Source organism: Geospiza fortis, unplaced genomic scaffold (assembly GCF_000277835.1).
Source record: "Geospiza fortis unplaced genomic scaffold, GeoFor_1.0 scaffold54, whole genome shotgun sequence".
NCBI lineage: Eukaryota > Metazoa > Chordata > Aves > Passeriformes > Thraupidae > Geospiza > Geospiza fortis.
Window position 1 is genome coordinate 4,877,376 of NW_005054301.1, and position 13,470 is coordinate 4,890,845.

The 13,470-nt window shown below is 38.0% G+C and overlaps 1 protein-coding gene across 1 annotated transcript in view; it reads left to right on the forward strand.

Moving 5' to 3' along the window:
* Window positions 1-13,470, forward strand: part of SPTLC2 (serine palmitoyltransferase long chain base subunit 2) — a 63,677-nt gene that overhangs the window by 8,887 nt on the left and 41,320 nt on the right. Inside the window, exons 5-8 of the mRNA XM_005417452.2 lie at window positions 3,756-3,880; window positions 6,544-6,649; window positions 7,479-7,698; window positions 9,547-9,673. Of these exons, the coding sequence (XP_005417509.1) occupies window positions 3,756-3,880; window positions 6,544-6,649; window positions 7,479-7,698; window positions 9,547-9,673 (578 nt within the window). The remainder of the gene's footprint in view (window positions 1-3,755; window positions 3,881-6,543; window positions 6,650-7,478; window positions 7,699-9,546; window positions 9,674-13,470) is intronic.

Here is a 13,470-nt window from a genome sequence, read left to right on the forward strand (position 1 = left end):
AAAGCTCACCTAGCAAAGATTGTAGTAGTTAATTTTTCTAAAAGCTACTTGTTTGCTTTTGTTTTTCCTCAGTGGCAGCCCCTGCAGATATTCTCTATGGAAACTGTAGGTCACAGAATGCATCTCTAACCATTGCAAAAATCTCTTTGGGAAACAGCATCCATGGGACCAGTAGCAGCATAGAACTTTCTCTCTGGGAGAAAGCCTGGCATGTTAAGGCTTATTTCCTCAGGCTACTCCTTGGTGTGTGAAATGGTGGCTGATTAACAAACTGATTGGCTGAAGGTATTTTGGTGCTTTTGAAACGCTAAGGACCGACTGTGTCAACTACGAAGATAAGCTGAATTGCATATTGGTGCATGGAGAATTTATTATCTTTGAGTGACAGCTAAAAAATCCTTCCTTGGAAGACGCAGTAAGGTTGTTTGAGAGAAATAAGGTTAACTGTAAAGACTCATGATGTTTACTGTGTGCCCCATAAAACAGGAGACAGTTAGTCTGAGTGTCCAGTGTTCTCCTCCAGTGCTATTTTAGTTATTGGAAAATCAAATAAAAATGAAATTTTTCTTTGCTTCTTCTGATGCAAAATACCTGTTCTCTTAGCTCCTCCTTAGAGTAAAATAATGCAAGTACTGGAACAGGTCTTTTTTTTTGGCAAATGATTCACTGTCAGCCTAATACTGCTAGTCTATTGGAATTCTTTGCCCCTGCGTAGTAAATGATTTTCTTTTTATTTCATTTATTTATTTTTTCACTTCCTGAGATTACTTCCTAAATCTTCCATGTCTGATATCTACAGATCATAAATTTGCTGCCTTGTTCTTCCTGGCAACTTTTCTTCCTGGTGCTTGATTCTCTTTCGCATTAGCTGCAGTGTCTTCCTGTATGCTTTTTTTTTTTTGCCTTTTTTCTTTTTTTTTTAACAAGGAAGTAGCACTGTCTACATAATGTGCCTTTTCTTTTGGTCTGTTTTAAATACCAAATGCTTTGCATATTAAAAAACTTTTTTGAGTCTGATGCTAGAGAGAAATTCAGTGCTTCAAATCTAATCTTTCTGGAGTCAAATACTTCTGCAGTGCTATGAATCTGAGCAACATATGTTACTTCTGAAATGTCTTTTACCTGCATTTTTTGGTTCTTTGTCTTTTCACATCTCTGCAGTTTTATGTTCAACAGAAAAGTTATTCATAATTTCTGTGAGACCTTTCAGATTCAGTACACACTGTACTGGTGCGTACTGAATCAGGTACATTTAAGTAGATTGCTCGTTGTTGTCACTACAAATGACTCATTCCTGCAAACTTACTCAATCTTTTTTTCTATGTGGAGCCTGCTGTATATCTTCAATACCTTATGAGAATACCCTTGAGGCACCTTACTCAGATCCTGAGTTTTCACTTTTGGACTTCAGCAGGTTTTACACCATTGAGAGAATCTGAACAGTAAATTTCAAGGCATGTAGCATACCTTTTTTATGCAGCTTACTCTAGTAAACCAACTCTTGTCATAAATGGTACAGCAATCCCTGCTGGGTTAGTCATGAGGACACTTAGTTTCTTGAACACTTGAAATAAAGTAGTAAGAAGCTTTTGTCTCAGAACAATACAGGTGCCCTTACACTCAAGTGAATACTCCAAACAGAAATTGCACTCTGGTAAAGAAGAGAGTTCTTGTCAGATGAACCATTTTGCTGTTCAGAATGTTCACTAAATGTTTTTTTTGGCTGCCTGAAGTTGCTTCTCACTGCACATTTGATTTCTTCATTGTCTGCAAATAAGGACACATAAATCCTGAATTTTGGCACCGCCCAGTACACAATTAATGGCGTGTGCACTACCTGTTTGGCAATGCTTTGATAGTCCTCAGTAAAGCTCAGAGATTCTCATGCTTGATTAAACTCTTGGGCGGTTTTTTTTAATGACTGTTTGTGTCTTTTTGCATGTCCTACTTACCTTGTGTTCCAAGCAGCTTTACAGTTGAAAATTGTATCTTCCAAGTTAATCTGGGCTCCTGTATTACTGCTTAATTAGCTAAAAAGAAGCTACTGAGTATAGTTGCTCACATATACTAGACTGCCTGTTCTTTTTCTGCTCTGTGGAATCCTGAAGCACTTAGATTCAGTAGGAACATAAACTTCTTTTAATAACAACATATACAGTCTGACTAGATCCATCTCTATGCCATAATTTGATCAGTATTAGTCAGCAAAAGGAATTCAAAGGCTTCATCATTATTTAGTTGATCTTTTTTTACTATGCCTTGTTAACAGCAGCCTCTACTAAGCAGATGCTGAAAATAAGTATAGTTGGTGTAGACTCAAAGCTGTATTTCAGCACTGTTAAAGCATCACTAAAATCAGGTGTTTCTGCTCCTGGTGGTTTTCAGCAGTAGAGACCCTCTGTTCACAGCCAGGTTGTCACATGCCTCGTACACTCACTGCCAAGTATACTGAGTCTAGACCACAGATAATGGGACTTTGGGGGTTACTTAGTCAGAGGTTGTTAGACCATTTGAGGCTAAGCTAGACTCTTAAACTTGCCTGTTTTGGATTAAGTATCATAAATATATATTTGGATTAAGTATCAATAATATAACTAGGTAATAACACTATTCTGTACTTCCTTTAGCACAGAGCTTTTCATCATAGCTCTGGATGGAGAGAGACTTTACAATTGAGTTAGAACAGTGATGCTTGAAGGATATTTTTTTGGTTGTAAGAAAGCACATTAATTTCCACATACAGGTGAGTTGTAAAATTAAGTGCTCAGGAGTGAATTACACAATTCATGTACGTAGCACTCTGTACTAAAATGTGGCATTCACTTCAGTGGGCCTTGCAGGATGTGGTGGCAAGCCTGATCTTCACTGACATATTTTTCTAGAGCCCAAGTAGTGTTATCTCCAGTTCCTGTTAGCCTTGTCCTGGATGCTTTCTCAGAATAAATTTAACTGAGCAAAATCACTTCTAAAGTTGCAGCATGTTTGCATAGTAATTGGAGTGGGCCAAGGTTATTTAGAAATATTGTCGCTTCCTTATATATTAATCTGCTAATATACATACATTCCTGTAGCCCACAGTGATAATACTGTGACAGAATGTTCAGCACATCAGTTATTGACCTGTAATCATCACTGTTCTCAAAGCATACATATCCTGTTTTAATGTTTGTCCAAGGATTTATCTTCTGGGCTTTTCTTGAAAAAGCAAATTAATTCAGTATCATATTTAATGGCTTCAGAAAACTTCTCCAGTTCACCATGCAATTCTGTTTTCCACTTTCTGTCTCTTGTATATTACCTCCATCTACACCTGGGTTTAGTCAGTGCCTGCCTCCTAATGAAAGTAATAGTACAGCATTGAGAAGGCCTTTAACCTAGGTGTTTGGTGTCCTGTTTCTTAGCAGCACTGTCAACTTGCTGAGTGAACTGTGGCAAGCTGCTCTGCTCCCTGTTTTACCTGACTGCATAGGAGGATGAGTACTCGTTAACAGCATGAGATATTCCGAGATTAAGCTGCAGGACTTCCAAGAAAAGTGAAACTTGAGTGTTTCTTTCAGTTAAGAGCAGTTCTGTATTTTTACTTGCCATACTAAGGCTGTAGATTGGATCTTAGCCAGTCTTGCCTGGACTAGTTGGAATTTGCAAGTAGTTGGAGTTGCCTGCATTTATGTTGTTTTTTTTTTTTTTCTTAAATGATCTTGAAGTGCTTCAGAGCTGAAAGGTTTTACATGCTTGGCTGTGAAACATAAACTTTTCAATCTATTCCTCTTTCCCCTTCTAATTCAGGGCTGTCTGATTCTGAGTGATGAACTGAATCATGCATCACTAGTGCTTGGAGCAAGACTGTCAGGAGCAACTATTCGAATCTTTAAGCACAACAGTAAGTATCAGGTGGTGAACTCTGCTTTTCTGCAGATGCTGTAGATCAGATGCAATATTTCTGTCTTCTAATAGATGAAAATCCAATTTCATGCAAGGAAATCACTTGCTAGCTATGTAAAAGGTCAGAAGACTGCTGCTACTGGAAGTTGAATCATCCCGAATCAGATTTTTTTATGTGTTTAGTCCCAACTATTAACACTTTTATCCTGAAGCTGTTGTGTCCTACATCTCCTGCATATGGAGAACATGCTACCCTTTGGCAAGGCTGGGGACGCTGGTGTTTTAACATTGTTTCTTGTTCTGCCGTGGTTGGCTAGCTCAGCATGGTTAGACTATTCTAACAGTCTGTCACATAATGATGCAATCTTGTAGTGGTCTGGGTTACAGTTTGGGGGATAAAAAAGTTTAATTTTAGAACTAGATGCTAACATGCTCCTACAGTAACAAAAGCTTGTGATTGCAGATGTCCTAGCTAAACTAGACAGTCATGAATTGGCCCAATGTAGTACTAAAAGAATTTTTGGGACATGAAGCATAGATTAAGTTCAATTAATTACTTGCTTTAAGTATTTAAATATTTGTTTCCAAAATACACAGATTTTTAAATTTCCTAGTTTCATCTTCCTCCAAAGGAGGTATTTATAATAACTTTCAGGTTAAAACTACTTAGGATTTCCTTCTCTTACTCTTGATGAAAGAGGCATGTGGTTACTCTTGATTGCTAAGAACTACCTTCATTCTTCAGGTACTCCTAATACTCTTTATAGTGTCAGTCTCTGAGGTTGTGATGACTTTGCTCTTTTTGAAGTGTGTAGTGGTAACAGCAAAACTTGAGTGACTGCAATTATGTTTCTTTCTTTGTCCTACTTGATAGTGTGGATTCTCTCTACTGTGCTTACTCTTTCTTTTGTGTTTGCTCTTTCTTGTTTTCTATCATTTGAATAATTTGTTTTACAAAAAAGTAGAGCATTTGGTAACATTCATTTTTTCTTTTTAATTCTTCATAAATTTTGGTTGCTGAGCAAGAACACAAAAGCTTTGCATTCAATTTCTTGCATTTGTATGGACATATTTCTGAACATTGCATCAGTTGCAGAATTTCAAAGAACATTGGTGACAAACATAGTTCTGGCTATGGGGAGAAGGACTTAGAAGCTGCTGTGATGAAAAATAGATGATTTGTGGGAATGGCTACAACAGATGATTTGTGGGAATGTGCTTTCCCCTGGTGAAATTGTGGGATATTCTAGAAACATTTTAGATGGTGGGTTTTTGTGGAAGAGAAGGTAGTGGCATATTAGAATCAAGGCAAAATGCAAACAATGGTCTTGGCCTGTCAAGATGATGTTCAGTTCATATTTTTGTATGTGTTCTCAGTCCTACACTTGTTATACTCTATGCTGCCTTTTTAATGTGATTTTCTTAAGATGTTAATGGCTTCGTTCATAATCAGATTTTTAGAAATTGGGGGGGAATTAAAGCTTCCCCTTAAATTCCTTGTTCAATGTTTTTATTTTTTCCCCACCTTATTCTGTGGTTTGTTCTTTTCATTAAGCTCAGACTCATCTTCCCCTCCTTCTTGAAAAATTACAGTAGAAGTTCATTTTCCATTGTTCTCTCTAATTGCACTAACCTTGTCTTTCCTTCATTGAGACACCTGTTGAGACAGGGACTACACTGCAGATTTCTTCATCATTGACTTTCTGAACCTTAGCTGTCTTTTAACAGTACATTAACTGACCTACTGTGCTGTTTAGTTTTAGTCTAGATCTAGTTCACAAGCTCCTCTTGCTGCTACAACTGCACTAGTCTACCAGTTCTCTTTCCATGATTAATTTGTTCTCTTTTTCACACCCTAGTGTTTGTATCTATCTCTTGCTCAGCACTTGGCTTTTATGCTTTGATTAATCCCATTTTCACTCCTTTCCTTGAAGATTTTTTTCAGGACTGGTTCCACTTCTATGTATTTGTTCACATTAGTTAGGTCTCTAAGGATGACCATCAAGTGTTTGTAATCAAACCTTGTAAGATTTCAGAATATGTTTCTACTAACAGTTTCATCTGTCTAGTTTCTGATATGCTGAACATTGTCCTTTTTCCTGCACTGGTGGTTCTCTTTTTTTCCTTTTCTCCTTTGCTTTAGAGGCTTCCTGTTCCCACTTCCAATCCCTTCAATTTTAAACAAAGAAATAAAAAGTACACTTGCCTTGCTTATTTTCCTGCACTTTGGTCTATCTTCTTCTTATCTTTAATTCATTATCCTTGAACACTTGTTGTGTTCTAGCTCTGTTCTGTTTTTCTGTTCTGAATTATTTCTATCCATAAGGACATTTGTACTACTAAATTGCCTTCTCTTTTCATCAGAATGAGATAACTTCCTTTTTTTATTCCCCCCCCCCCTTCTTTGTTTGTGCCTAATGCTCTAATTTGTGCTTTTAGTTTAGAATTATGAAATTCTTCCTTGGAGTTCACACAGTCACTTATTCCTTTCAGTTTCATCCATGGTCCTGTAGGGAGATGAAGCCTGTGCTTATTGCCTTGTATATGGTCTGTCCTCCATGCTGGAGCAATTGGTGCCTTTTTGGAATATTGCTGTCTAGTCATGTCAAAGTTCAAGCTAGTAGCTGTTTTGGTACAATTTAACAGTAATTTCTGGTGCAGATATGCAAAGCCTGGAGAAGCTGCTCAAAGATGCTATTGTGCATGGGCAACCTCGTACACGGAGGCCCTGGAAAAAAATTCTTATCTTGGTGGAAGGAATATACAGGTACAAACTATTCTTTATAATCCTAAGACCCTCCACATGAGATCTAAATGCTTAGTGCTTGGGTTTCTTTGCCAAATCAAACTATGAATATTGTCACTTCATAGTTATTTCATTAGTCTCATCTGTTAATTACATTACACTGTGTATGTCTCACATCCTGGGCTTTCTGTTGCTAGAACTGTAGCTGCAGCTGGTGCTATCACAATGTTTCCCACATCCTGATTGCATTGTAGAAATTAACCAAAACTGATTACTTATATCAGAGCTGAGGTCTTAAGTTGCTTGTCCATTCCATTCTTTCTGTGCTTACTAGATTATGCTAGTGTGAACAGAATTGTACAAATTTAATTTTTTTGCTAAGAGTGAGTAGGAGCAATAGGCATAGCTGTGTTAGACATTTAAATCCTAGTGACTTTCAGTACAAAGTGTGTGGTGTTTTGGAGTGTTACTAATGAAAGCCTAGTCAGTTCTTAGAAACATCAGGTAAGTAGATGTCAAGTGAGAGTACTGACATTAGAGTGGAAGTAAAACTGAGATAATTTTATAAATTAATTAATACTGAACACATTCCTGTGCCCTAACTTCCTGTTGCTGCTACTGTTTAGTCTGTGTGTCAGCATCCCAGAGACGCTGAACAGGTAGAAAGGAGAGATCTGGGCCCCAGGTGCAGGGAGGAGAGGTGCATCTCTGCAGACTGTGATAGGTCTAGCATATTTTAAGTGTTTGTAATTGCTGAAAGAGTGAAGAAATGAAAGCTGAGTGATTTTAGTCTGTATGAGGTGGTCCCAACAATTAAATCAACTTATACTGAATTTTTGTTTCTCGACAGTATGGAGGGATCCATAGTCCGTTTGCCCGAAGTGATTGCCCTTAAGAAGAAGTACAAATCCTATCTGTACCTTGATGAAGCTCATAGTATAGGTGCCCTGGGTCCCAGTGGCCGGGGTGTAGTGGATTATTTTGGACTCAATCCTGAAGATGTGGATGTTATGATGGGAACATTCACGAAAAGCTTTGGAGCTGCAGGAGGATACATTGCGGGCAAGAAGGTAAAAAGCTGGGAATATCATGGCTGGTGGTAAAGTCCATTTCAGGCAGGTGGTGGAATTCTTGGTTAAGCATTTGAAATTTAATTTATTCCTCAAGTATCCTGTTGTCCATTTGTTTCATAATTTTACATGCTGTCTAATACTGTGGAAGTCTACAATGCAGAAGAGTCTAGTCTAGTAAAATACCTCATAATTGTGTAGTTTTCACATGGTCAGTAATGATCTGAGTTTGCAGAATGTACAGTAGTGATGCAATACCTTTCTAGGAAGGGCTAGGAGGCAGCAAGCAGGGACTTCTTAATGTTACTTTTAATGAGATTTGAAGGAAAAATGCAAAAAGCTTAAGTTTTTCAACCCGTTTGGAGGAAAATCCTCTTAGGTTAGTCTGGTAGAATTGATTTCCCCTGGGCACAAGCAGTTTGCTTTCTGAAATGACTCTTTTTCCCTTTTTCTTTTTTGGCTGGTTGATTGTTTTGGTTTTTGTTTCTTTGTTTTGGCATTTTATTTGTTTGAGGTTTTGAGGGTTTTGGGGATATTTTTTTGGCTACTGTCTCCTTCTATTGGAAAATACAGCTAGAAAGTGTTGCACTTGCCTACCTCTAATTCTCAGAGGGATGGTGTAGACAATTCTCTGTGTCACCTTTCTCATATCATAAAACGTCTGATCTCACAGATCAGGCTTCTAAGCTTTATTGGAGGGTAAAATTTACCATTTTCCTACCAGGACAATAATTTTTTATGTATTAATTGTGATAATTACTTCCACCCATAAGTGGAGATGGAACTTGGAGATATTCTTTGGAGGGTGTTTACTACAGTTAGATTAAAATTACTTCAGCAACTTCCCCAAAAAAAAAATCATATAAATCTTTTTCCAAAGGTAGTGAGCTAGTGGGATTGACTCCATGGCATAAGGTAAAGAAGCTAAGAGGCCTTTGCAACTGTTTTAGCTACTGATTGAGGGATTGCTTCATAGATAAGAGGCTTTAAATCTTCTTACCTAGTTTATTTCAAAGTCCCTTTATGACATCCTTCCCTTCAACTCTGACCCTAAGCAGATGGCGGCAGAACGCTTCCAGAGGTTTTTATGATACCTTTGCAGCTTGTGATAGCTACAGAGCTGTCATTATTCATTTTATGTTAGCAAAAGACAGAATCTCTCCTGGCATTCATACTGATGTTTATATTTTAGCATGGTTTTGGTACAGTTAACAAGCAGCCTAGATGTAAGGTGTGTTGGTCCTTTGTTCCTATATGAGCTGCTTTTGCCTTCTAAGAGAAATAGGATGTGTTTAAGTGGGAAATGCAGAAGGATTAGGCTGAGGTTTGTGCATTCTCAAATGATACCTACTGCTTTATTTATATTGTGCTGATGAACAAGAGAGATTTTGTGATCTGTTCCTTTGTTTGGTGTTTTTTGTGGGGAAAAAAGTATATTGAGCATGATCCGTAAACACCTATGGATCCTGCTCCCCCACTATTTTATTTTCTTTATATTCACACTGTAATAATAAAGACTTTGGAAACTCACCCTGGGCACAGCTCAAGTAATGCAAGCATAATGCAAACCTTTGTTGCAATCCACTGTTGATGGTGTTAGCTAAACAAGTCTGTCATAGACATTTGTCTCTGATCAACACACCTTCCTGCACTGTGACATTGTTACGAGTTGTCATGTCCCTGCTGTTCCTTGTACTGTAAAATTAATCCTTGAGATACTTGTTCTCTAATGGGGCATTCTGAAAGAGGCTTTTTGTGGTGCCCTGTTTTATTGTGATTGAAGATATGACAGAAGTATTTCTCTGAGTGCTGGGAAGGCTAAGTCTGATGCCTCTTGTGTTTTGCTAGGAACTGATTGATTACCTCAGGACATACTCTCACAGTGCTGCGTATGCAACATCAATGTCACCTCCTGTTGTGGAGCAAATCATCACCTCTGTGAAGTGCATTATGGGTGAAGATGGTACAACTATTGGTGAGTCTTTCTAGCAGTAAGCATGTAGAAAGGAGAAGCCAGAAAGAGCCTCTATCACTTTGACAGATAACACATTCAGTGGACACTTTCATAATTATCCATTAGTAATTCTGCAGTTGAAGTTTCTGGGTCAATAAACCAGTTTACAATTCTGCTTGGCAGATCGGCCTAATAACAGCATAAAGAGTTTTCAGCAAGAGGTAAGTCATCTTAGTCTTGCCTAAGACACACTATTTTCTTGTACTGATTTTTGTTTTCTGCCAAGCTATTCTAGCTACCTTCTTTTTCTTTCCATTGTCTGTCCTTTGTTATTTGCCCCACTTTAAACATTGCTTTCAGAGTATTTTGATGTTGTATCTTTTATAGTTGTGTGCTGGTTTATTGCAGGGACAGTGCTTTCAATTTTCATTTCAATTAAAGTGAATGTGGAAATGTTTCCGAAATCCCTTTTTACTTGGGGAGCTGGAGGCATTTTTCAAAATCAGTGAACTTAATGGACTAGGAGAAGAAATTCAGCATATTTGTCTTTATTGTCTTAATTTTCCTGTTTCATTATAGAAGTAAAAAAGGGAAAATTTGTACTACTCTCTGGGCATTCAAAGTCATAATGACAGATTCTTGTGTCTCATTTGCCTATGGGTAGCAGCCTCCTCCAGTTACAGCATGAAGTAAGTAGCCCCTTAAAGCTGCCTTGAAGCTGAAATGGTACAGTTTGCATGTAAGTTACTTTCCCCTCTTCACGGGTAATTAAAAAGTTGTGAGCAGCTGACACAGGATGCTGATGTAGTTTATTGAGGATCTGTTGGTGGCATTTAGTTTGGAGGCTCTTAGAATTCTAACTGCAGTATATGTTGAATTCTTAGGGCTTGAGGCATCTGGCCACGAGGTGGTGGTGGTGTATGCTGAAGAAGTGAATTGGCTTTTGAACATGTTGCATCTGACTAACCAACCTGTTTGATAACTTACAGTGGAAAAGCTCACTGGAGATATGACTTGAGAATTTTCCTGTTATAACAGTTTTCATTTGGCTTGCTTGTATTATCTGAGAACAGACTCAAGGGCCAGCAGTGTGTGTAGGTGGTTGCTCAGCAGACATCATCAGTGAGGCAAGTACAGCTGGGCAGCAGCCTGTGTCTGTGCTAGCTTTGAGTGCTTCTGAGTGGTCCGTGGGAGAGACCTGTACCAAGCTACAGGAGTTGACTCCCTGCTCTCCAGTACAGGTATTAAGCAAGCTTCATACTACACAAAAAGTTGTCTTCCTGTAGTCTTAAAAGTTTGAGGTTTTTATAGCTGGTGATTTGCCAACAATCTGTGGTCTGCTTAGGCATTGCTTGTTTTGGGTTTCTTCCAGTATCTGTTTTGCTTAATGAAGCAGGAAGCAAGGAATATGTAACTGTTTTCTGTTTGCAGTATTTAAACTCAGGCATTTTTGTCTCTTTCTGAGGCTGCTGTGTGGTATTTGTTCAATTTGTTACTTCCATTCCAGGAGAATGGAAGTAACTTCTATTCCACACTGTTCCCCTGTCATTATACCGGCAAGATCCATTATACCAGCAAACCAGATTAGGAACCAATATGGCCAAAAAATAAACTCAAAAGATCGTTTCTGTTCTCATGTTGCTTAAAATGCATGTTGAGCTACATCCTGTTAATTTGGTGCCAAGAAGTACCAGAATTCCTAGGCATTCTAACAAGAAAATGAGTGGTTTTGGTTTTTGATAGGTGTCTCATTTCCAAGAAGTTTCTGTATGTCCACTTTCTATATAAGCTTTAGCACTTTTCATTAGTGATGGGTATGACAGCTGGATAGCCAGAACCCTGTCAAATCTCAAAGGATTTCTCAGCTGCAGGTCTTGTGAAAGTGCTAACTGGCTTTTTAAGCATTTAAGTCAACTTTGAGTTAAGATAAGCACCTCACAGGATGATTTCTGCATGAAAATGCTTTTCTATTTATTTTCTGCTGTGTGCTGTTTCCCAGTCATGCATTTTTAAAATTGCCTTAAGGCTTTAAAGATAATATTACTTTGTAGACATTTTATGTGGATGAAGTTGGCAAAAGTTCAGTTGGGTGAACTAAGCAGCTGATTAGTGATAGGATGACAAAATTTTTTCTTTGTTTAAGGGCTTTGGCTGAAAAACTTGTGTTTGGATTCTGTGGAATTACAAGTGGGGCTCTGGAGGACCACTGCCTGCAGCTGGTTTGACTATGAACAAATAAGGTGTAGATGGGTTCTGGTAATAGTTGTTAACTGTGAAAGACAAGTGGAGAAATAGTGTTAAACAGGGTCACTGGCAAGCCCCTCTGAATTGAATGTGTACTACAAAAGTTTCATTGCTTTTAAGTTAGTCAAGCTGAATGAATCGGTTAAGGAAATTGAGATAGGGCAATGGTTTTACAGCAGCTCAGGAGTTGGAGCTGGAATCCCAACAGTAGATGGCTAGCTCCCAACTTTGCTTTGGACCACAGCTAAATCTTTTAATAGCTTCAAGAGTGCTTTCTTGAAAAGAGCCTTTGTGGCTTCTTTGTCTGCCTGCTTCTGTTTACCACATGCTATTTGTAAAACCTGCTGTCCTCCATGTCATCAAATCTTTGTGGAAATTGTCATGTCAGATTGAGATAGTCTGTAGCTGAGGAACCAAGTAGTTTTTGAAAATGAAAGGGGTTTTGTAAATAATTTTGCAAGGATATGTTAATTGTCTCATTTATTTCTAAATCTAAAGAAGCATCTGAAGACTCCAAACTTAAAATATATAAGGTGTTGTAATTACTAAAACTTTACATAACTAAAAAAGTGAATGTCTCCTTTCAGATTTTTCCAGCAAGTTGCCAGTGACTAAATAGGATATTGGTAAGAGGCAGCACAGACAAAACAGAGATGCTATGAAAAGCTTCTCTGCAGAGAATGTAGGACATGTGCTTATGTGCAGATGTGCTGCCTTAGTTGGCACAGTAGTTTTCTTGTGTCTTGATTTCTACTCAAATTAATCTGTTCATTCTTTGTAAGGTGTATGCATGGAAGTGACTAGCAGACTTCAATCACACTGAAGACAGTGTCAGCAGTAGAATTATATATTAATATATTACTTGTTCCCTCATCCAGATTGCAAAAACTATGCTAACAGCTAAAGCAATAATGGGTTTTTGGTAGTGGTGGATTCCTCTATGGGTTCTTCCAGTACTGCAGCTCCTCTACATTACCAGATCAATACTCTGTCCTATTTTACTTTGCATTACTTGTCTTGTACTGTAATTTGCTGGAAGACCATCATGGAGTCTAAGACAAGACATACTTGATCTGTGATTCCTTTGAGAATTTCTTCAAAGGAACAGTCATCCTCAAGAGTGTTGAGCCCCTTGAGCATATAGACTCTCTTCAGAGAACTCAGGTGACAATGTACACAAATATCTTGTATATCATCACATTTGACTTTAATATATATAGTGGAGCAAGGTGAGCATGAGGAGAGATGGAGAAGTCTTCTTTCTACACAAACAAACTTTTTGAACTGTTTTCCAGTTCAAAGTCTCTACGGTTGAAAACTTTATTGAGAAAGTGTTGCAGATGCTTGTCAGCAGTTTGGTGAATGTTGCTCTTGCTGTGTTCAGCCACAAAATGAATGAATGTCAGATAGTTTTGTAGATAAAGGAGCTTTTTAAACAATGATAATAAAAAGACACAATAAGCAGACTTTTCAAGGTCATAGTATACATACACAAAGATGACAAATTGATTCTTGGAATGGAGTTCTGGAAAGCTGTAGCATAAAGCCACTTGATTGTTGCTGTTATTTAAATT